This window comes from Hyla sarda, chromosome 4 (assembly GCF_029499605.1).
Source record: "Hyla sarda isolate aHylSar1 chromosome 4, aHylSar1.hap1, whole genome shotgun sequence".
NCBI classification, from domain to species: domain Eukaryota; kingdom Metazoa; phylum Chordata; class Amphibia; order Anura; family Hylidae; genus Hyla; species Hyla sarda.
In genome coordinates, this window is record NC_079192.1 from 162,855,654 (window position 1) to 162,881,548 (window position 25,895).

Here is a 25,895-nt window from a genome sequence, read left to right on the forward strand (position 1 = left end):
GTACGGGATCATTAACATTTTATTTTAATAGTTCGGACATTTACGCACGCGGCGATACCAAATATGTCTATAAAAAATGTTTTTTACGCTTTTTGGGGGTAAAATAGGAAAAAACGGACGTTTTACTTTTTTATTGGGGGAGGGGATTTTTCACTTTTTTTTTACTTTTACTTTTACATTTTTTTACATTTTTTTTTACACTTGAATAGTCCCCATAGGGGACTATTCATAGCAATACCATGATTGCTAATACTGATCTGTTCTATGTATAGGACATAGAACAGATCAGTATTATCGGTCATCTCCTGCTCTGGTCTGCTCGATCACAGACCAGAGCAGGAGACGCCGGGAGCCGCACGGAGGAAGGTGAGGGGACCTCCGTGCGGCGTTATGAATGATCGGATCCCCGCAGCAGCGCTGTGGGCGATCCGATCGTTCATTTAAATCGCGAACCGCCGCAGATGCCGGGATCTGTATTGATCCCGGCACCTGAGGGGTTAATGGCGGACGCCCGCGAGATCGCGGGCGTCGGCCATTGCCGGCGGGTCCCTGGCTGCGATTAGCAGCCGGGATCAGCCGCGCATGACACGGGCATCGCTCCGATGCCCGCGGTTATGCTTAGGACGTAAATGTACGTCCTGGTGCGTTAAGTACCACCTCACCAGGACGTACATTTACGTCCTGCGTCCTTAAGGGGTTAAAGAGTAGTGTAGCGTATTGTAATACCCTCATATACGCACTAAGTGTGTCAGGCAGAGAAGTGTCAGGATGTGCACAGAGGAGTGGCAGAGGCCTAAATACTTCAGGCAGAGTTGGTAGCAGACTAGGGGTGATTGGTTAACACGCTCATCCACTTCATCACAAGTGACATCTAACACCCCCGGTCAACAGTCGGTGGGTTCCTCAGACACAACCCTCAGTTGGCATGGCCCGGAAGCAGTCCCTGTCCTCCCATTGACTTTGTCCTATGCTGTTCCCCCTCCTAGAGACCTAGAGAAGTATCTTATGCTGTGGGTTCAGCTCCACTATTCACTGAGGACGATCTAATAGAGGACAGTCAGTAGCTACTGCCCAGCCAAGAAGGGGAGGAGACATGCGCCACATGCTCCGCTAGGCGACCAAGTAGTGATGCGGAGAGTGACGTGGGAGGCGGTGTTGCCATGGTTCAGGGTCCTGAAGCAGACACTGTTGGGGAACCAGAGGAGGACATCAGTGACGTGCAGACAACAGTTGATGATGATGAAGCCGATCGCAATTGGGAGCTGGGTGCAGAAGGGGCTTCATCATCATCAGAAGAGAGTTGCAGGTTGCCGTCGAGGCAGCAGCTGACCCAGCAAGGCGGTAGCACGGTTGGCAGTCAGCATGGTGGCAGGAGTGGAAATTCTGGAGCCAAACGTGCCCGGGGGAGACCACCTGCTTCGCGTCAGCCTACCTTTCCGGGAGGTAGTGGAACAGGGGTTCCTGGACACGGCGCCAGTAGCAGTCAATTAGTGCGGACTGCATGTGGGAAAATAAGCTACTCGGCGGTGTGTAAGTTTTTCATAAGGCATCCGGAGGAGGTTCACGTAGCCACATGCAAGATCTGTCAGCAGCAGGTCAAGCGTGGCCAGGGTCCCAATGTCGGCACCATGGCCCTGCGTCAACACATGCATCGCCACCATAAAGCGGCCTGGGAGAACCGTGGCTCCGATGTAGTGGTCCAGCCTGCTGCATCACCCAGTGGCCATCCGCTCCCTCCTTCATCCAGCCAAGGCTCCACCACCTCAGCCGAAAGGAGCTGTGTGTCAAACCCTCCTTCTGTCGCTCCAGATGCTCCTGCTTCTCCCGCTTTTAGTCAGCCATTCCGCCAACAATCCATCGGCGAAGCCATGTCCAAGAGACAACAGTATGCGCCCACTCATCCAACAATAAAGAACTTGAATGTGCTCCTGTCCAAGTTGCCGGTGCTGCAGTCCCTCCCTTTTTGAGTGGTGGACTCTGCACCTTTCAGAGAATTGATGGCTTGTGCCGAGCCAAGATGGAGAGTCCCAAGCCGTCATTTCTTTGCGAAGAAGGCAGTACCAGCCCTGCATAAGTTTATATAAGAGAAGGTGGGACAGTCCTTGAGCATGTCAGCGTGTTCAAAAGTGCATGGCGGCGCTGACGTGTGGAGCTGTAACGAGCAGGGACAATACTTGTCTTTTACGGCCCACTGGGTAAATGTGGTTCCTGCACAGCCACAACAGCAACTTGGACAGGTCACACCGCTTCCTCCTCCACGCTCTCGCTCTCAGGCAGTTGGTCCTGTGTCAGTGTGCGACTCCGCCTCCTCCACTGTGTCCTCAGCCTCCACTGCACGTAGACATCTCATTGGCCCTTCATCGTACCATGTGTGTAGGGCCCGGCAGTATCAAGCTGTTCTTCATATGGTTTGCCTTGGTGAACGGAGTCACACAGGGGAGGACCTGCTAAAATTCATTCTTAAAGAAATCCGAGTATGGCTTACTCCACGAAATCTGGAAATGGGAACCATGGTGACCGACAACGGGAAGAACATTGTGTCCGCGCTCCGACAAGGAACTGTGAAACATGCGCCCTGCATGCACGCGTGTTCAATCTGGTTGTCAAGCACTTCCTCAAGTCTTCACCCCATTTGCAAAACATCCTGACAATGGCAAGGAAACTGCGAAAGCACTTCAGCCACTCGTACACCACAAAGCACACCCTCCTTGAGCTGCAGCGTCTGAACGGTATCCCACAACATAGTCTTATTTGTAATGTTGCCACACGTTGGAATTCCACCCTCCATATGTTGGATAGACTATATGAACAAAGAAAAGCCATCACCGATTTCTTGATGATCCAAGCAGAAACAAGTACTCCCCTGTGTAACTTCAATGTGAACCAGTGGCAGCTCATACGTGACACCTGCCATTTGCTGAGGTCCTTTGAGGAAGCCACATTATTTGTAAGTCGCCTGGATTACGCCATGAACGACGTAATTCCACTCCTACATTTCATACAACAAATGATTGAAACGATGGCTGGTCACAGCAATGGAGACGTTGCGCCTACATCTCAAGGCTATGTGAGCCCTGTGGGGGCTGAACTGGAGGAGGAGGATGAGGGGCAGTTTGGGGCACAGTTTTGCTTGGATGAGATGGCCGGTGTTTCTAGTCATCAGACAGGAGAGGAGGAGCAGGAGCAGCCAGAGGAGCTGGAGGGTTATGAGGAATGCGAGACAGAGGACCCAGACACACCGTGGCAGTATGCAGTGGAGATGGAGGGAGGTAGTCCCTCCGAATCACTGGCGCAAATGGCACGATGCATGCTCAGTTGTTTGCGTAGTGACCCCCGAATTGTCAAAATTTGTCAGCGGGATGACTTCTGGATATCCACCTTATTGGACCCTTGCTACCGTCCCAGAATGGGGGCCTTTTTTACACCCACTGAGAGGGAGGACAAACTGACCTACTACAGAGAGATCCTACATAGTCACTTGGCTGATGCCTATCGGTGACATGGTCCATCCACTCGCAGGTCTGACTTGGGGGGCCCTCTGCGCTCACCTTCCACTTCCATGGCTTCTGGGGAGGGGAGGGGTGGCAGGAGCAGTACCAGCTCAATCAGCAGCAGCCTGAGTCTACAGTTGCTGATGAGTAGCTTTCTTCACCCGCATAGTGAAGCAACTCATCAGCAGCAGGTAGACATGGAGCAGGACCTGAACCAGCAGGTGGTGGCATACCTTGACATGGCCATGCCAACAAACATTAAAGATCTGCTGGACTTCTTGGCAGCCAAACTTGAATTATGACCGCAACTAACAGAGTTTGCTCTGGAAAAGCTGTCCTGCCCGGCCAGTAGTGTGCCTTCAGAGCGGGTGTTTAGTGCGGCCGGGGCCATAGTCACCCCAAGGCGAACTCGTCTGTCCACGAAAAATGTGGAGAGACTGACCTTTGTCGAGATGAATCAGGGATGGATCAGCCAGGATTTCCAGCCACCAATGCCAGATGCCTCAGAGTAGATTGACCATGCTGCTACACCAACACTTCCCAATTATGGTTGTGAAACCCTCTTGGGTTATCAATTAGGGTTATGAAACCCTCTTGAGTACTGTGAATGCCTGCTCCGTACTCATCCTGTGTGTCTTTCAGGAACTACTTTCCTCACAGATGCTTCGGGCCTTGGCCCTTTAATTTTTGGATGTTCAGCAGTAGCTAAAAACATGCTTATTGCAAATTTCAACATTGATCTTTAAATGTAAGGGGCTATGAAACCCTCTTGGGCACTGCGAATGCCTGCTCCTGACTCATCCTGTGTCTTTCAGGAACTACTTGCCTCACAGATGCTTCGGGCCTTGGCCCTTTAATTTTTGGATGTTTAGCAGTAGCTAAGTACATGCTTAAAGCAAATTTCATCATTGATCTTTATTGAAGGGGTTATAAAACCCTCTTGGGTACTGCGAATGCCTGCTCCTGACTCATCCTGTGTCTCTTTCAGGAACTACTTGCCTCACTGATGCTTCGGGCCTTGGGCCTTTAATATTTGGCTTTTTAGCAGCAGCTAAATACATGCTTAATGCAAATTTCAACATTGATCTTTATTGAAGGGGTTATAAAAACCCTCTTGGGTACTGCGAATGCCTGCTCCTGACTCATCCTGTGTCTCTTTCAGGAACTACTTGCCTCACTGATGCTTCAGGCCTTGGCCGTTTAATTTTTGGATGTTTAGCAGTAGCTAAATACATGCTAAATGCAAATGTCATCATTGATCTTTATTGAAGGGGTTATGAAACCCTCTTGGGTACTGCGAATGCCTGATCCTGACTCATTCTGTGTCTCTTTAGGAACTACTTGCCTCACTGATGCTTCTGGCCTTGGACCTTAATTTTTGGGATGTTTAGCAGTAGCTAAATACATGTTTAATGCAAATTTCAACATTGATCTTTAGTGAAGGGATTAAGAAACCCTCTTGGGTACTGCGAATGCTTTCTCCTGACTGATCCTGTGTCTTTCAGGAACTTCTTGTCTCTCTGATGCTTCTGGCCTTAGGCCTTTAATTTTTGGAAGTTTAGTAGTAGCTAATACATGCTTAATGCTAATTTCAACAATGATCTCTAAATTCTCGGCGCTCTGCCAGGGCCATCGCCTACCCACTCCGGGGCTGATCTGAGGACCTCACTAAACCATCCAATCGGTAGTAGAGACAGGCGGTGTATACAAAGGTCAGGGACTTAATGAACCCGAGCTTATGACCGGCACTTAGTTGGAATTCTTTCATGGCAAATAATTGCAATCCCCGATCCCTATCTCGAAAGGGGTTCAGCGGGTTACCCACACCTGTCGGTGAAGGATAGACACACGCTGATCCTTTCAGTGTAGCGCGCGTGCAGTCCCGAACATCTGAGGGCATCACACACCTGTAATTGCTCGATCTCGTGATTGAATGTAAGGGGTTATGAAAGAAATTTCAGAAATTGTTGTTTTTTTTTCTTAGGGATTGTGTAGCCCTGGTGTGAAGTCATGCATCAGCCAACTCCAGGCTGTGTCATTCAGGCAAAAAATAGGTTGCACCCGCTATCCAAAATCTTTTTCAAAGAATCTAAAATTGTTGTTTTTTTTTAGTGGGGATTGTGAAGCCATGCTGTGTACTCGCACATCAGCCAACTCCAAGCTGTGTTATTCCGGCAATATAGGGTTTACTGATGGCGCTGCTGGGCCTGGGTCTGGGAATTTCAAATTTTCTCATAGGTAGCACCCGCTATCCAAAATCTTCTTAAAAAATTGCTAAAATTGTTGTGTTTCTTGGGGGAGATTGTGAAGCCCTGGTGTGTACTCGGGCATCAGCAAACTCCAGGCTGTGTCATTCAGGCAATATATGGTTTACTGAAGCTGCTGTGGGGGCTTGTTATATTTGGTCCTTCGTACCCACACGCAGGGGTCCAGGACACAAAAAGTTTGATTTAAATTTCAAATTAAAAAAATCAGACATTTCAATGCTCTCCTCAGGCATCAGCCAACTCCAGGCTATGTCATTCAGGCAATATATGGTTTACTGATACCGCTGCTGGGCCTGGGTATTTCAAATTTTCTCATAGGTAGTGTTGCTCGTGAATATTCGCAATTTGAATTTTAATCGCGAATATCGCATATTCGCGAATTCGCAAATATTGCGAATATAGCACTATATATTCGTAATGACGAATACTAGTTTTTTTTTCAAATATGCAAAAATATATGCGCATATGTGCATATTCGTGAATATTGAGCCCTCCCTTCTTTAATGATATAGGAAACTATGACTAGTGCATTAACTCTGTGATTTTTTGCCAATTGAAACCAATAGGCCCATTGTGGTCTATGGGGATCTCATGGCATGTAAATCAGTAAGATAAGCAGGATCATCTTGGCAGCACAGTGGAATGGGAGACCACCACTGCACCATTGATATGGGCAACTCAGAAACTTTTCCTCTGGACAGGTTTTGATAAATCTCCCTCTATGGGGGAGATTCATCAAAACCAATACAGAGGAAGAGTTGTGCAGTTGCCCATAGCAACCAATCAGATTGCTTCTTTTATTTTTGAAAAGGCCTCTGAAAAATGAAAGAAGCAATCTGTTTGGTTGCTATGGGCAACTCAGCAGCTTTTCCAGAAAAGCAAAGTTTAACCCCAACACTGTAACACACTGTCCCACCCTGGGACTCAAACAAGTGGTGGTCTCCCATTCCACTGTGCTGCCAATACAATCATGCTTATCTTACTGTTTTACTTGATGTGAGATCCCCATAGACCACAATGGGCCTATTGGTTTCACTGGGGAAAATATCACAGAGTTAATGAACTAGTCATAGTTCCCTATACCACTAAAGAAGGGAGGGCTCAATATTCACAAATTTTTCATTTTCACAAGGGAAAATGGGAAAAAATCCCCCCAAAATTTGTAACCCTATATGTAAGAACATACCCCATATGTGGATGTAAAGTGCTCTGCGGGTGCACTACAATGCTAAGAAGAGAGGGAGCACCATTGGGCTTTTGAAGAGAAAATTTGTCTGGGATTGAAGGCCACATGTGTTTACAAAGCCCCCATAGTGCCAGAACAATGGAACCCCCCACATGTTACCCCATTTTGGAAACTAAACCCCTCATGTAATGTAATATGGGGTACAGTGAGCATTTACGCCCCATTTATGCATTTACGTCCGTGAAAATGAAAAATGTAATTTAAATAGTACATTTTGGAAAAAACTACACTTTAGTGAAAAAATTTTTTTTTTTCATTTACACATCCGAATTTAACGGAAAGTCGTCAAACACCTGTCGGGTGTTAAGGCTCACTGTACCCCTTGTTACATGCCTTGAGGGGTGTCGTTTCCAAAATGGTATGCCATGTGGGTTTTTTTCTGCTGTTCTGGCACCTTATGGGCTTCCTAAATGCGACATGCCCCCCAAAAACCATTTCAGCAAAATTCACTCTCCAAAATCCCATTGTCGCTCCTTCCCTTCTGGGCCCTCTACTGCGCTCGCCGAACACTTGACATACACATATGAGGAATTTCCTTACTTGAGAGAAATTGGGTTACAAATTTTGTGGGGCTTTTCCAAAAACTGGGTCTACAAGAACATGCCAGTGTAAAAAATCCTTCAATTTGCTGCTGTTCCTGTGAAACACCTAAAGGGTTAACAAACCTTTTGAATGTCATTTTGAATACTTTGAGGGGTGAAGTTTTTTATAATGGGGTCATTTATGGGGTATTTCTAATAAGAAGGCCCTTCATATCCACTTCAAAACCGAACTGGTCACTGAAAAATTTGAATTTTGAAAATTTTGTGAAAAATTGGAAAATTGCTGCTATATTTTCAAGCCCTCTGATGTTTTCCAAAAGTAAAAACATGTAAGCTTTATGATGCAAATATAAAGTAGACATATTGTATGTGTGAATCAATATATAATTTTTTTTGGAATATCCATTTTCCTTATAAGCAGAGAGCTTCAAAGTTAAAAAAAAAAAAGACAACATTTTAAATTTTTTCATCACATTTTGGAATTTTTACCAAGAAATGAAGTATCGACAAAATTTTACCACTAATATAATGTAGAATATGTCACAAAAAAACAATCTCGGAATCAGTATCAAAGGTAAAAGCATCCCAGAGTTATTCATGCTTAAAGTGACAGTGGTCAGATGTGCAAAAAATGGCCAGGTTCTACAGTGAAAATTGGCTGGGTCCTTAAGGGGTTAAGGGGTTAACAGAGACATCTCCTCATGTATAGCTGTGTCCTGAAGGAGAATATTACTCCTGTGATATTACTTGCTAGGTAAGCTAGGTGATAGATTGTCACCTAGCTTTTCAATGCTCCTAAATGGTATACGTGTTTATAATAGCTATACTAATGTGGAATGTACCTCTTTGGAAGAGAATCCTTGGGTCTGTTCAAATGCCTCATAATGACCACTGCCGGGCGGACAGCTGCAGGAGACACATGCATGTTCACCGGACCGTAAGTGGAACAGGGCCGGCCTGGGAGATCACAGGGCTAGCCCTCTTATATGACATACTGATAATTAATTAGAACTCAACCTCTGGGCCTAAGCCCCTGGTCATTGCCACTATTGCCTCTTGAGAAAGCCGCAGGTGCAGCGAAACATGTAGAGGCGGCAAAAGAGTTTGCATTTTAAAGCGATACCAATATAATCCCTCTCTCTAGTGGCCACTGCAGGGCCAAGTGAATTATTTTTGGAGATTGCTCTCCTGTTAACAGTTGTACTCACATTGGATCATCTGGTTATCATTTTTATCCATTTGTTGTTGGGATAACATTTAATAATATTAAGTAAAAGTTACATTTTAGGGGTAGTTTCATAACGGGTTTTATACCCTGGGCTTAGGCCCAGGGGTTGAGTTCTAATTGGTCAATTGGCCCCTTACTGCCCTAGGGTAGTTTGTTTGTGTTCATACTGATAATTGATCACAGGTAGACGGGTGGTCAGACAGGCAGGTGGCCTAAGCGGGTGCCAGGTGGCCTATGGCGACACACGGCCTAGTTACAGCTGCAGTCCCAGCTCCGTCCACCACTACATGAATCCAGCCCTGACCACAGATTACTGATTTAAAGTGGGCGCAGCGCCGTTTCTTGTTCAGCTGCTCGGGCCGTGGCCACTCTAAATCTGTGACCAGTGGAGGCTGCTACCTCCAGCTTCCTGCCCGAAAAATTACTGGCCTTTGTGTTGCCGGTATTTTTAATATAACATTACCGGCAGCATGGCCAAACTAATGGCTGTGCCGGTGGCAACCCTAGATATTACTATAGGAGAAACCTGCAACGGATGGAACAATTCCCTGCATTACTAGGGAGATTTATACAACCCGTGCAGAGTAAAAGTTGGCTTTTTGCCCAGAGCAACCAATTAGAGGCCTTTGCTTCAGAGGCCTTTGTTAAAATGAAAGAACCAACCTGATTGGTCACTATGGGCATCCAGTCAACTTTTCCTTGGTACAGGTTTCGATAAATCCCACCTCAAAACTCTTTACTGCACGTACAGTAGGACTCAGTGTCCTAACATGGCCAAATATACCTGTAACTCCAAACCTGTGCCCACGTACATAGGTGGAACTTGTAGCTTCTGGACCCCCAGTGCAAAGTCTGTGACAGGGCCCTATGTCTACCATGTGCCATTTCAAATACTGGTGTCTTTTTAAGGGACAGTGGAGCCTTGGGGCCCTTCTGAAACCAGTTCCCCTGCGTGACTGATACATGTGTATTTAAACTAGGTGAGTGGGGGGAGGATAATAAAGCAAAGAAAGCAGACAGTGGGATGGATAGGTTAGAGAGGGGTCAGGACATAATGGCGGGTGGAGAGGAGTCCTGTGGGGGGAGGTTAAGAACAGTGGATAAGGAGATTCATGCGTTACAAACCAGCTGTAAAAATAAATGTAGCCCGAAAAATTGTAATCCCAATAATTCAAAAAATTCCATTAGCCCCAATAACTCAATAACTACAATAAGCCCCATTAACTCAAAAAATACCGTTAGCCCCAATAACTTAAATAACAACGTTAGACGCAATAACGCAAAAAATCCCATTAGCCCCAATAACTTAAATAATAACGTTTGACCCAATAACTCAAAAAATCCCATTAGCCCCAATAACTTAAATAGTACAATTAGCCCTTATAACTCAAAAAATGACATTAACCCCAATAACTCTGAAAATCCCATTAGTGAGACTATATGTGTAAAACTTAATGGAAATGTAAAGTGTATGTTCACAAATGCCAGAAGCCTAGCAAATAAAATGGGGGAGCTTGAGGCCTTGATACTGGAGGAACATATTGATATAGTTGGGGTCACTGAGACATGGCTGGACTCCTCGCATGACTGGGCTGTTAATCTGCAGGGGTTTACATTGTTTCGCAAGGATAGAATGAACAGAAAAGGTGGTGGAGTCTGTCTGTATGTAAGAAGTGGTATTAAAGTCAATGTGAACGATGCCATAGTGTGTGATGATTCTGAGGAGGTTGAATCACTGTGGGTAGAATTACAAAAGGAGGGAAATACTGAAAAAATAATATTTGGTGTAATCTACAGACCCCCTAATATCACTGAAGAGATAGAAGGTCGGCTGTATAAACAAATAGAGAGGGCCGCCCGGGCAGGTACAGTGGTAATAATGGGAGATTTTAACTATCCAGATATAGATTGGGGCCGGGGGTTGGCTAAAACTACAAAGGGGAGAAAATTCCTAAATTTATTGCAGGATAATTTTATGTGCCAGTTTGTGGAGGACCCAACAAGAAGTGATGCCTTGTTGGATCTGATCATTTCCAACAACGCAGAGCTGGTTGGTAATGTAACTGTGCGGGAAAACCTTGGTAATAGCGACCACAATATAGTTACTTTTGACTTAAAATGTAGAAAACAAAGACAGACGGGGAAAGCAAAAACATATAACTTTAAAAAGGCAAACTTCCCTGGGTTGAGGGCTGCACTACAGGACATAGACTGGGGGGAGGTGTTCTCAAATGCTGATGCAGAAGGTAAATGGGACATCTTTAAATCAACTCTAAATAACTATACAGCTAAATATATACCAAAGGGGAACAAATATAAACGATTAAAACTAAATCCTACATGGCTGACAAATGAGGTTAAAAGAGCAATAAACAACAAAAAAATAGCCTTCAAAAAATACAAATCTGATGGGTCAGCTATAACATTTAAAAAGTACAAGGAGCTTAATAAAATCTGTAAAAATGTAATAAAAACAGCAAAAATTCAAAATGAGAGACAGGTGGCCAAAGAAAGCAAAACTAATCCTAAATATTTTTTTAGATATATAAATACAAAAAAACCAAGGACAGAGCATGTAGGACCCCTTAATAATGATAATGGGGAGGTTGTCACGGGCGATCAAGAGAAGGCGAAGCTACTGAATGGGTTCTTTAGTTCTGTATATACTATGGAAGAAGGAGCTGACATTGGTCAGGTCAGTGCTGGTAACACATCATATAATGTATTGAACTGGCTTAATGTAGAGATGGTACAAGGTAAGTTAAGTAAAGTAAATGTAAGCAAATCTCCAGGGCCGGATGGACTACACCCAAGAGTTCTTAGAGAGGTAAGTTCAGTAATATTTGTACCCTTGTTCATGATATTTAGAGATTCTCTGGTGTCTGGTATTGTGCCAAGGGACTGGCGCAAGGCTAATGTGGTACCAATCTTCAAGAAGGGCTCTAGGTCTTCGCCAGGCAATTATAGACCGGTAAGTCTAACGTGCATTGTGGGTAAATTGTTTGAAGGACTTATAAGGGATCACATACAGGAATACATAGGGGATAATAGTATTATAAGTGATAGCCAGCATGGGTTTACTAAGGATAGAAGTTGTCAAACCAATCTAATTTGCTTTTATGAAGAGGTGAGTAGAAGCCTTGACAGAGGAAAGGCTGTGGATATAGTGTTTCTGGATTTTGCCAAAGCGTTTGATACTGTCCCTCACAGACGTCTGACAGGTAAGTTAAGGTCCTTGGGCTTGGAAACTTTAGTTTGTAACTGGATTGAACACTGGCTCATGGATCGTACCCAGAGAGTGGTGGTAAATGATTCGTACTCTGATTGGTCCCGGTTATTAGTGGTGTACCCAAGGTTCAGTACTGGGCCCGCTGCTGTTTAATTTATTTATCAATGATATAGAGGATGGTATTAACAGCTCTGTTTCTATCTTTGCAGATGACACCAAGCTTTGTAGCACGGTACAGTCTATAGAGGATGTGCATAAGTTACAAGATGACTTGGATAGACTAAGTGTCTGGGCATCCACTTGGCAAATGAGGTTCAATGTGGATAAATGTAAAGTTATGCATCTGGGTACTAATAACCTGCATGCGTCGTATGTCTTAGGGGGGATTAAACTGGCAGAGTCACTGGTAGAGAAGGATCTGGGTGTACTTGTAGATCACAGACTACAAAATAGCATGCAATGTCAGGCTGCTGCTTCCAAAGCCGGCAGGATATTGTCATGTATAAAAAGAGGCATGGACTCGAGGGGCAGGGACATAATAATCCCCCTTTATAAAGCATTGGTACGGCCTCACCTGGAATATGCTGTTCAGTTTTGGTCGCCTGTTCATAAAAGGGACACTGCGGAGTTAGAAAGGGTGCAGAGACGCGCGACTAAACTAATATGGGGCATGGAACATCTTAGCTATGAGGAGCGATTAAAGGAGTTACAATTGTTTAGTCTTGAGAAGAGACGTTTAAGGGGGGATATGATAAACGTATATAAGTATATAAATGGCCCATACAAAAAATATGGAGAAAAACTGTTCCAGGTTAAACCCCCCCAAAGGACGAGGGGGCACTCCCTCCGTCTGGAGAAGAAAAGGTTTAGTCTAAAGGGGCGGCACGCCTTCTTTACCGTGAGGACTGTGAATTTATGGAACGGTCTACCTCAGGAACTGGTCACAGCAGGAACAATTAACAGCTTTAAAGCAGGGTTAGATACATTACTGGAACAAAATAACATTAATGCTTATGCAGAATTATAAAACTACATCCCTTTCCCTTATCCCCTTACATCCTTCCCTTCAATCCCCTGGTTGGACTTGATGGACGTATGTCTTTTTTCAACCATACTAACTATGTAACTATGTAACTATGTGCACCCCTATAGTTACACCCCTGTCCACATGTATCAGAAGTGATCTGTAATGAGGTCAGGTATAGCATGTTTTTGTACCAGTGTCTGTGTGGAGGAGTGGGAAAACTTTTTTTTTACTTATTTTTATAAATAGACATTTCATAGATATCTCTAATTCATGGAAAGACAGCAAACCATGGGCACTTTCAGTTTAAAGGAGTAGTCCAATGTAGAAAATGTATCCCCTATCCAAAGAATAGTGGATAAGTGTCTGATCACGGGGGTCCAACCGCTTGGACAACCCCCTCGTCCACCCCTCTCCAGTCTCCTGTACTGCGTCAGGCTCTCCTCGCGTAGAGAGTGGGGGTTGGCACATGCCCTCCATGGATCTGTATGCAAAGTTTTTTGAAGGGGCAGATGCCAAAATAAATCTTTGCCGTGGGTGAAAATAAGCCTAGATACTCCTTTACCTGTTTGATATACTTATTTATTTTATTATTAACCAGATAGCACTGCAAATGATAGCCTCTAAACCCATTGAAGACCACCTTACACCTTGTCAACACCTTCTTGTTCTTTCTTGATACACCATAAAAAGCATTCTTAGTTCAGCCAAAGTTCAGCCAAATTTTGTCCACTGTGTATGGCCACCATGAGACAAAATATGCATCATACATGAAGCAGACGCTTCAATGTGCAAGGACCCCCAAACCATCCTGTGCCATTCATAACACTTCATGGACCCCCTCAGGCATCAGGGCCCTTGTGTGACTGTTACCTCTGCATCACTATAGCTAGGGTTCCAAGCATGCAATTAAAAGGGGTACTCCACTGCCCCATCGTTCTGAACATTTTGTTCAAAATGCTGGGTGCAAGCTGCGGGGGTCATGACGTAATGGCTACGCCACCCGTGACATTACGCCACGTCCCCTCAATGCTAGTCTCTGGAAGGGTGCTTGGCATGTACCACGCCCCTCCATAGACTTGCATTGAGGTGGCGTGGCATGGCGTGACATCACGAGGGGCATGGCCACGACGTCACAACCCCAGCAGCTTGCACCCAGTGTTCAGAACAAAATGTTTGAACGCTGGGGCAGTGGAGTACCCTTTTAATGTGACTGCAAAAAGTTAACCGCATACGTTTTTTCTACTTTACTATTTACTAGGGAGAAGGAAAAAACCTCTGAAGGTTACATCAGAGCATTCGGGTCACACACCTATCATCATCCACACTTTGTTACAAATTCTAATAGAAGAATTGACTCAGACAAGGTAAATAAATGTAATTAGTGTGAAGTTTATTATTATTATATTTTATATGTATTTTTAATGCATTGTAACCTCCCATCACTCACGAAGAGCGTACAGCAGCGCTCAGGACAGGAAAAAACCCCTTAGGGGAGGAAACCTGTAGGGAATCCATGGCTGCTGTATGGCCCTTCCTCTGGGCATACTAAGGGAGGATTGCATAGTTCATAGTAACATCGTAACATAGTTCATAAGGTTGAAAAAAGACCAGAGTCCACCTAGTTCAACCTATATCCCTAATAAGTCCCTACTGAGTTGATCCAGGGGAAGGCAAAAAACCCTCATGCTAGAGGTAAAAATTCCTTCCCGACTCCAAATATGGCAGTCAGAATAAATCTCTGGATCAACGTTCTGTCCCTATAAATTTAGTATATATAATCGGCGATGTTATTACTCTCCAAAAATGCATCCAGACTCCTTTTGAACTCTTTTACAGAGTTCAACATGACTACCTCCTCTGGGAGAGAATTCTATTCTATGAATAGTTATTAGGTCGCCCCTAAGCCTTCTTTTTTCTAAACTAAATAAACCCAATTCTGATAATCTTTCTGGGTACTGTAGTCCTCCCATTCCCCGCATTACCCTGGTTGCCCGTCTTTGAACCCTCTCCAGCTCCACTATATATTTCTTGTACACTGGTGCCCAGTACTGTACACAGTATTCTATGTGTGGTCTGACTAGTGATTTGTACAGCAGTAGAATTATTTCCTTGTCGTGGGCATCTATGGGCATCTGTGCCCCTATTACGCTATAACATGACTGCAAATGTGTATGTTGTGATAGTGTGTAGGGGATGAATGTGTATGTAGTGATAGTGTGTGGGGGATGAATGTGTATGTAGTGATTGTGTGTAGGGAATGAATGTGTATGTAGTGATAATGTGTAGGGAATGAATGTGTATGTAGTGATAGTGTGATGGGGAATGAATGTTTATGTAGTGATAGTGTGTAGGGGATGAATCATTATGTAGTGATAGTGTGTAAGGGATGAATGTTTATGTAGTGATAGTGTGTAGGGGATGAATGTTTATGTAGTGATAGTGTGTAGGGGATGAATGTTTGTGTAGTGATAGTGTGTAGGGGATGAAGGTGTACGTAGTGATAGGGTGTAGGGGATGAATGTTTATGTAGTGATAGTGTGTAGGGGATGAATGTTTATGTAGTGATAGTGTGTAGGGGATGAATGTTTATGTAGTGATAGTGTGTAGGGGATGAATGTTTGTGTAGTGATAGTGTGTAGGGGATGAAGGTGTACGTAGTGATAGGGTGTAGGGGATGAATGTGTATGTAGTGATAGTGTGTAGGGGATAATGTGTATGTATTTTGTGTTTGTGATTTGTGTACAGTGATTTAGTGTGTGCATTATGTGTAACAATAAATATACTATAAGGGCATGTTCCCTCTTGGCGTGTACGCAGAATATTTCACGCTGTGCAAAATCTGTAGCAGCAGTGGGAGATACGCTACGTATCCCTCGCTCACCATACACACAAGGCTTTCTTGCGGCAGCCCTATGTGTGCAGTGAGTTTTGGAGGTGGAGCCCCGCCTCCAAAACTCACTGCGCACATAGGGCTGCCGCCGGAAAGCCTTGTGTGTATGGTGAGCGAGCGATACGCAGCGTATTTCCCGCTGCTTCTGCAGACTTTGTGCAGAATGAAATACGCTACGTATAAGCCAAGTGGGAACGTGCCCTTAAGAATACTTCTGGGGCGGCTTGGTCTTCATCCATTCTGTTCTTCTTTCTTCGTTCTTCTTCGCTTGGTGTTCTCTTCCCCGGCACAAGGCTGCAGATCGGTGATACAGACGGAGCAGGTGGGAGGGATCCACCATGGGCCTCTCGGGATGTATTCTCCAGGATCCCTCCGGTACCAGCGTATGGCCCAGCCATGATGTTCCTTCCGCTCTCTCTTCCATGCCCAGTACTCGGAGTCTTGTGCCATGATCTAGAATTAAACACAATATAAATTGTTATAATAAACACAGACTTTCATTCCTAGTGTATAGTTTTTATTTTATGTCACTGACCCGATCACAGGTGTCTCTGGTCACCCAAGCGTGGAATCTCATCCGGAGGAGCAGCAGGTTCCGCAGGTGTAGCATCCAGGTTTTCATCGCAGTCCACATCGGTCCGAGGGCCCAGGGGTAGATCTCGCGTCGAAACATCTCATCCTCTTCAAACTGGTTGGCAAGAAACCTAAAAGGAAGAAAAAATAAATAAAAATTATACAACATTTCACAAGAGGAAGAAGAGAAGAACCATTGGTAGTAATATTACAATATAGAGTGCCTGGTATATATATTTGCTTTGGACTTGATAAAGGGAGGAATCCCGAAAGCTTGTCTCTACAAAATGCTGTTAGTCCAATAAAAAAGGTATTACAAGATACTGCAACATTTTATGATTTGCATCTGCATCACTGGACTTATATGGCTACTCAAATTTACTATATATGTATATATATATATATATATATATATATATATATATATATATATATGTATATTAATGTGTACAAATATATATTTATATAGATGTTTGTGTGGATATATATATATATATATATATATATATACACACACACACACACACACATCTATATAAATATATATTTGTACACATTAATATAAATACATACATATATATTTATGTAGATGTGTGTATATATATATATATATATATATACACACTCACAGCGCTGGAAAGAAGTAGGTATTATATTCCTCCGTACGCAGGTTGGCTCTTCGGAAGTAGATGAGGACCATGGCCAGGAGATACTAGAGGGATGAGAAGAGTTAGAGGCTGGTAATACATTACTTATCTGAATACATTCTATTATACAGTACCTGTATGTCTCCAGTATATCCCTGTATTTACTACTATCTGTACAACATCTACTCTTTCCCTTTATATACTACCTTGTCTGCGATCTTATAGCAGCTGTCCCTGCCTAGAAATAGCTGGATGTGTCCTTCATCTACAAAAATAACCGAAATATCATTATTTTTATCTATTCAATCAATGTCTTCTAAGTAGTAATCTATAACAATTCTACATATAAATACATGTGTGTATACAGTCACTGACACATTATACACTATATTCCATACTATACATTGCACAGAAGCACCAGAGCAGGAGAGAAGATTCTATAGAGGGAACAGTATCTTTACTGGAGAACATGGACCTCAGTATTAGGGCTATGATAATACTGATCTTTATTTACGATATATATGTCTGTTTCATAGGGCCAAGATGGGGGATTGGCTGAGTAGGCACCTGCCTAGGGAACCACCATCTTCCTAGCCCGGCAGGGTGGCAGAACTGCTGGAGATCTCTAGGGCACTTTCCCTGGTTGCAGGTTGGGAGAGGTGCAGGACCTCTGCCCACTGTCTCCGGCTCAGACACACACTGGGTAACATCACTCTGTGTGCACCAAGGGATGTCCATGTTGGTATGGCAGTAAAGAGAACATAAATATGTATTTTTTTATTTATTTAATTATGTTTGGGGGAAGCTCATCTACACTGGAGGCAACTACCTGCCTCCTGGAGGGCACCTGTCTACAATGGGAACAGCTATCTACCTCTGGGGGGGGGGGGGGGGGGATTTATCTACACTGGAGGCAACTACCTGCCTCCTGGAGGGCAGCTGTCTACACTGGGAACAGCTATCTACCCCTGGGGGGGAATCTATCTACACTGGAGGCAACTTCCTACCTCCTGGAGGGCACCTGTCTACACTGTGGGGCAACTGTGTACTAGTATTGAGAGCGAATATTTGAAATGTAAATTTTTACCGCGGATATCGGCACTTTGCAATTTTGCGAATATTTAGAATATAGTGATATATCCGTAATGTCAAATATTAGTTTTTTATGCAAATTTATGCAAAGATTTATGGAAAGATTTATGTGAATATCGGCACACTGGAGATATAATTGCACATGTGCACTATGCGAATTTCAGATACGAATTTTCACATGGAAAAAACAAAAGAAGGAACATCGTGAAATATCACAAATTTGAATATGTCCCCTGCCGCTCATTACTACTGTCTACCTCTGGCGGAAACCTATCTACACTGGAAACTACTATCTACCTCCTGGAGGGCACCTGTCTACACTGGGAACCGCTATCTACCCCTAGGCAGAATCTATCTACACTGGGGGCAACTATCTACCTACTGGGGGTGGGGGGGGGGGGGGCACCTGTAAGGGGATAAGAACACTTTATTTCATCATGTGATAAAATATTATACTTTTTGTCATTGAAAGAAAAATGTATTGTTACCCAGGAGTCTGTAAAAAGCGGCCCGTTCCTCCGGCTGTAGAATGGCGTCATCAGTGGTCTCCCTTCGGTTGTCGTCCGTCTGCTCCCTCTTCTTCTTGGGCTCGCCATCCATCTCCTCCTCCTTTGGCTGGTCCTCCGTCTTCTCCGGCTCCTCCTGGGTGGCAGGTGCTGAACTGTGATAGAAGAGATAACATCTATAGTATTGGGCCTCATGCAACCGACCAAATAATGGGCCATCCTGGTTATAAGGAGCCATAATATGACACCATGGAAGTCTATGAGACCATATGGTACAACATTTTATTCTTGTTACATCAAGCTACGCCCCCTCCATTCATGTCTATGGGAGGGGGCATGGCAGAATGCCAGGTGTCTGCACAGATCAGCGGAGTACCCCTTTAAGGGTCCCTTGTCTTGCCCACCATATTTTCAGTGCTATCATAAGGCAATGCGGGTCTCCCGTGCAGGGATCAGTATGAGAGAGCTACTAGCCTCCTGAGCGGTATTCCCGAGCGTGACTCGGGGTTAATTTTCCCTGCCAGGATCGGTAACCCCGAGTAACGCTCGGGGCAGAATTGCAGAGTTGCCGGCCGGGCTGCACGATATATCGCAAAAGCAATGCGATATAGCAATACGGCCCCTGGGAAAACATGCGATTATCTTTTCGGGTCGGCTCCTGTGGCAGGGGCCGGCCAGAGCAGGTAAAGAAAAATACTAAAAGTCAGTGTTTCCCTACCAGGGGGCCTCCAGCTGTTGCAAAACTACAACTATCAGTATTCCCGATCAGCCAATGGCTGTCTGGGCATGATGGGAGTAGTAGTTTCACAACAGCTGGAGGCACCCTGTTAGAAAAACACTGAGCTAAGTGTAAAAAGAAAAAGGAGTAAAATAAAACAAAACTTTTGCTTACCTAATCCCGTTCCCCGCATATGCCGTTCCCCTCCGTGCCATCCGGTCCCTGCCCTCTTCACTATTCATCTTCTAGGACCTTTCCCTTTTCAGCCAATCACAGGACGCAGTGGTGTCAAGCCAGTGATTGGCTGAAGGGGAAAGGACTTGTTCTGCAGCAAATACACTAGGTTTGAAATCTGCCTGGCAAACCCATTTTGGAAACTACACCCCTCAAGGCACATAACAAGGGGTCCAGTGAGCCTTTACACCCCACAGGTGTTTGACATCTTTTCGTTAAAATCGGATTTGTAAATGAAAAAAAAAATTTCACTAAAGTGCAGTTTTTTCCCCAAATTTACCATTTTTACAAAAGGTAATGGGAGAAAATGCCCCCCAAAATTTGTAACCCCATCTCTTCTGAGTATGGAAATATCCCATGTTAGGACGTAAAATGCTCTGCTGGTGCACTACAATGCTCAGGAGAGAAGGAGCTTTTGGAAAGCAAATTCGTTTGGAATGGTAGTCAGGGGCCATGTGCGTTTACAAAGCCCCTGTGGTGCCAGAACAGTGAACCCCCCCACATGTGACCCCAATTTGGAAACTACACCCCTCACAGAATTTAATAAGGGGTGCAGTGAGTATTTACACCCCACTGGCGTTTGACACATCTTTGGAACAGTGGACTGTGCAAATGAAAAATTTAATTTTCCATTTTCACGGACCACTGTTCCAAAAATCTGTCAGACACCTGTGGGGCGTAAATGCTCACTGCACCCCTTAATACATTACATGAGGGGTGTAGTTTCCAAACTGGGGTCACATGTGGGTATTTATGTTTTTGCGTTTATGTCAGAACCGCTGTAAAATCAGCCACCCCTGTGCAAATCACCAATTCAGGCCTCAAATGTACATGGTGCGCTCTCACTCCTGAGCCTTGTTGTGCGCCCACAGAGCACTTTACACCCACATATGGTGTACTTTCGTACTCAGGAGAAATTGCGTTACAAATTTTGGGGGTCTTTTTTTTCTCTTACTGCTTGTGAAAATAAAAACTATGGGGCAACACCAGCATGTTAGTGTAAAAATGTTTTTTTTTTTTTTTTTTTTACACTAAGAAGCTGCTGTAGCCCCCAACTTCCCAACTTTTCCTTTTCATAAGGGGTAAAAGGAGAAAAAGCCCCCCAAAATGTGTAGTGCAATTTCTCCCGAGTACGGAAATACCCCATATGTGGCCCTAAACTAAAATATGACAGGGCTCTGAAGTGAGAGTGCCATGCACATTTGAGGACTAACTTAGGGATTGCATAGGGGTGGACATAGGGGTATTCTACGCCAGTGATTCCCAAACAGAGTGCCTCCAGCTGTTGCTAAATTCCCAGCATGCCTAGACAGTCAGTGGCTGTAAAGAAATGCTTGGAGTTGTTGTTTCGCAACAGCCGGAGTCTCCGTTTTGGAAACATTGCCGAACAATACGTTTTTAATTTTTATTGGGGGGGACAGTGTAAGGGGGTGTATATGTAGTGTTTTACCCTTTATTATGTGTTAGTGTAGTGTTTTTAGGGTACATTCGCTCTGGCGGGTTACGGTGAGCTTCCGGCTAGGAGTTTGCGCTGCGGCAAATAATTTACCGCAGCCCAAACTTGAAGCATGGGGGGCAAACCTCCAGTTTCAAAACTACAACTCCCAGCATGCACTGAGGAGTTGTACTTTTGCAACAGCTGGAGGCACACTGGTTGGAAAACCTTCAGTTAGGTTCTGTTACCTAACTCAGTATTTTCCAACCAGTGTGCATCCAGCTGTTGCAAAACTACAACTCCCAGCATGTACTGACAGACCGTGCATGCTGGGAGTTGTACTTTTGCAACAGCTGGAGGCACACTGGTTGGAAAGCCTTCAGTTAAGTTCTGTTACCTAACTCAGTATTTTCCAACCAGTGTGCCTCCAGCTGTTGCTAAACTACAACTCCCAGCATGTACTGATCGCCGAAGGGCATGCTGGGACATGTAGTTATGCAATAGCCGGAGGTACGCAACTACATCTCCCAGCATGCCGAGACAGCTGTTTGCTGTTTGGGCATGCTGGGATTTGCAGTTTTGCAACATCTGGGGGGCTACAGTTTATAGACCACTGCCCAGTGATCTCCAAACTGTGACCCTCCAGATGTTGCAAAACTACAAATCCCAGCATGCCCAGACAGCAAAGAGCTGTTTGGGCATGCTAGGAGTTGTAGTTTTGCAAGATCTGGAGGGATACAGTTTAGAGGCCACTATATAGTGGTCTCAAACTGCAGTCCTCCAGCTGTTGCAAAACTACATATTCCAGCATGCCCAAACAGCAAACAGCTGTCTGGGCATGCTGGGAGTTGTAGTTTTGCAACATCTGGAGGGCTACAGGTTAGAGACCACTGTAGCCCTCCAGGTGTGGCTAGGCATCTTACCGGCTTCCGTAGGATCCAGGGAGCCATCCTCTTTTGCCGCACGAGGTCGCCGCGCGCCGATCTCTGCCTCCGGACGGGTAAGTGGACGTCGGTGTTCGGTCCCCTTCTGTTCCCTGTCCTGCCCCGCCTATTGTGGGTGGGCAGGACGGGGAAAATGAAAGTTAACCCACCCGCCCCCGATCTGCTATTGGTGGTCGCGTCTAGACCACCAATAGCAGGGATAGGAGGGGTGGCACCCCTGCCACCTCACTCCTATCCCTTCAGGGGGATCGTGGGTGTCTTAGACAACTGCGATCCCCCTTATATTCCGGGTCACCAGGTCACCATAGACCCGTAATGACCTGGAATCAATCGGCGCAAATCGCAAGTGTGAATTCACTTGCGATTTGCGCCGATCGCCGACATGGGGGGGTCTGATGACCCCTAGGCATTTGCGCGGGGTGCCTGTTGATCGATATCAGCAGTCACCCCGGTCCGGTCCCCGCCCGGCGCGTGGCAGGGACTGAAATTCCCACGGGCGTATGGATACGCCTTCGTCCTTAAGTACCAGGACGCAAGGGCGTATGCATCCGCCCTTCGTCCCCAACAGGTTAAGGGTTTAATGGCGTAAATGTAAAAAAATATCAGAATTGCTGATTTTTGGTCACTTCATGTACCAGAATTTTTTTTTATAAAAAGCGATCTAAAAGGCCTAAAAATACTGGCATTATCGAAAGAAAAATAGTGGCATTATCACATATAACACCGGGTGTCAGAAATCACATTTACCATTGAAGAGGCAGTTATCATATATATTAAAGAGATTTCCCAGCGGTTTTCTGGTACATTTACATTTATGGTCTATCCACTGCTGTCAAATCTTAGTTCCTTTAAATTGAATGGGGGCTGTGCTGCAGTGTCCTGGCACCAGCATTTCAGAATGACCCAAAATCTCTTCTCTATCTCCCGTCATTGGAGGAGATTTATCCAAACCTGTGTAGAGGAAGAGTGGTGCAGTTTCCCATAGCAACCAATCAGATTGCTTCTTTCATTTTTAAAAAGAAGGAATCTGATAGGTTGCTATAGGCAACTGCACCACTCTTCCTCTGCCCAGGTTTGGATAAATCTCCTCCATTGTTTATATGTGAAAACCATCATGGGGGGAGATTTATCAAAACCTGTCCTGAAGAAAAGTTGCTGTGTTGCCCATAGCAACCATTTAGATTGAGTCTTTCATTTTTCAAAAGGCCTCTGCAAAATGAAAGAAGCGATCTGATTGGTTGCTATGGGCAACTCAGCAGCTTTTTGTCTAGAAAAGTTTTGATAAATCTCCCCCCATGGCTCTGCCAAACAGCTGTAGGGCAGGGGTGCGGTGCCTGGTGTTGGTCCACCACCAACAACACATTAATAGCCAGTCCTGAGGATGGACCATAAATGGAAAAGTCCCAGAAAACTTCTTAATCTAAATTCCTCTGGTGGTATGATACATATAGCTGCCCGACTATAATAACGTTGGGGGCAGTTATCACATATAACATTAGGGGGGCAGTAATCAGATATAACATTAGGGGGGCAGTCATCACATGTAACATTAGGGGGGCAGTCATCACACATAACATTAGGGGGGCAGTCATCACATATAACATTAAGGGGGCAGTCATCACATATAACATTAGGGGGGCAGTTATCACATAAAATTAGGGGGCAGTTATCACATATAACATTAGGGGGGCAGTTATCACATATAACATTAGGGGGGCAGTTATCACATATAACATTGGGGGGCAGTTATCACATATAACATTGGGGGCAGTTATCACATATAACATTAGGGGGGCAGTTATCACATATAACATTAGGGGGGCAGTTATCACATATAACATTCGGGGGGCAGTCATCACATATAACATTAAGGGGGCAGTCATCACATATAACATTAGGGGGGCAGTTATCACATATAAAATTAGGGGGGCAGTTATCACATATAACATTAGGGGGGCAGTTATCACATATAACATTAGGGGGGCAGTTATCACATATAACATTAGGGGGGCAGTTATCACATATAACATCAGGGGGGCAGTCATCACATATAACATTAGGGGGGCAGTCATCACATAACATTAGGGGGCAGTTATCACATATAACATTAGGGGGGAAGTAATCACATATTACATTGGGGGGGCAGTTATCACATATAACATTAGGGGACAGTTATCACATATAACATTAGGGGGGCAGTCATCACATATAACATTAGGGGGGCAGTCATCACATGAAACATTAGGGGGGCAGTCATCACATATAACATTGGGGGGCAGTTATCACATATAACATTGGGGGCAGTTATCACATATAACATCAGGGGGGCAGTCATCACATATAACATTAGGGGGGCAGTCATCACATAACATTAGGGGGCAGTTATCACATATAACATTAGGGGGGAAGTAATCACATATTACATTGGGGGGGCAGTTATCACATATAACATTAGGGGACAGTTATCACATATAACATTAGGGGGGCAGTCATCACATATAACATTAGGGGGGCAGTCATCACATGAAACATTAGGGGGGCAGTCATCACATATAACATTGGGGGGCAGTTATCACATATAACATTGGGGGCAGTTATCACATATAACATCAGGGGGGCAGTCATCACATATAACATTAGGGGGGCAGTCATCACATATAACATTAGGGGGCAGTTATCACATATAACATTAGGGGGGAAGTAATCACATATTACATTGGGGGGGCAGTTATCACATATAACATTAGGGGACAGTTATCACATATAACATTAGGGGGGCAGTCATCACATATAACATTAGGGGGGCAGTCATCACATGAAACATTAGGGGGGCAGTCATCACATATAACATTGGGGGGCAGTTATCACATATAACATTGGGGGCAGTTATCAAATATAACATTAGGGGGGCAGTTATCACATATAACATTAGGGGGGCAGTTATCACATATAACATTAGGGGGGCAGTCATCACATATAACATTAAGGGGGCAGTCATCACATATAACATTAGGGGGCAGTTATCACATATAAAATTAGGGGGGCAGTTATCACATATAACGTTAGGGGGGCAGTTATCACATATAACATTAGGGGGGCAGTTATCACATATAACATTACGGGGGCAGTTATCACATATAACATTAGGGGGGCAGTCATCACATATAACATTAGGGGGGCAGTCATCACATATAACATTAGGGGGCAGTTATCACATATAACATTAGGGGGGCAGTAATCACATATTACCTTAGGGGGGCAGTCATCACATATAACATTAGGGGGCAGTTATCACATATAACATTAGGGGGGCAGTCATCACATATAACATTAGGGGGGCAGTCATCCCATGAAACATTAGGGGGGCAGCCATCACATATAACATTAGGGGGGCAGTTATCACATATAACATTAGGGGGGCAGTTATCACATATAACATTAAGGGGGTAGTTATCACATAAAACATTAAGGGGGCAGTCATCACATATAACATTAGGGGGGCAGTTATCACATATAAAATTAGGGGGGCAGTCATCACATATAACATTAGGAGGGCAGTTATCACATATAACATTAGGGGGGCAGTTATCACATATAACATTACGGGGGCAGTCATCACATATAACATTACGGGGGCAGTCATCACATATAATATTAGGGGGGCAGTCATCACATATAACATTAGGGGGGCAGTCATCACATATAACATTAGGGGGGCAGTTATCACATATAACATTAGGGGGGCAGTTATCACATATAACATTAGGGGGCAGTTATCACATATAACATTGGGGGCAATTATCACATATAACATTAGGGGGGGCAG

The 25,895-nt window shown here is 44.5% G+C and overlaps 1 protein-coding gene across 3 annotated transcripts in view; it reads right to left on the reverse strand.

The window, feature by feature from the left end:
• Positions 1-16,070: 16,070 nt before the first annotated feature.
• Positions 16,071-25,895, reverse strand: part of LOC130366933 (speedy protein 1-A-like) — a 31,248-nt gene continuing 21,423 nt past the window's right edge. For 2 of the 3 annotated variants that reach the window (XM_056569288.1, XM_056569289.1), the window contains 5 exons: positions 18,721-18,893; positions 17,347-17,405; positions 17,123-17,205; positions 16,456-16,624; positions 16,071-16,373 (listed from right to left, as the gene is read on the reverse strand). In XM_056569288.1, the coding sequence (XP_056425263.1) occupies positions 16,152-16,373; positions 16,456-16,624; positions 17,123-17,205; positions 17,347-17,405; positions 18,721-18,893 (706 nt within the window). In that variant the 3' untranslated portion in view covers positions 16,071-16,151. The remainder of the gene's footprint in view (positions 16,374-16,455; positions 16,625-17,122; positions 17,206-17,346; positions 17,406-18,720; positions 18,894-25,895) is intronic. The other variant, XM_056569290.1, reaches the window with a different exon arrangement.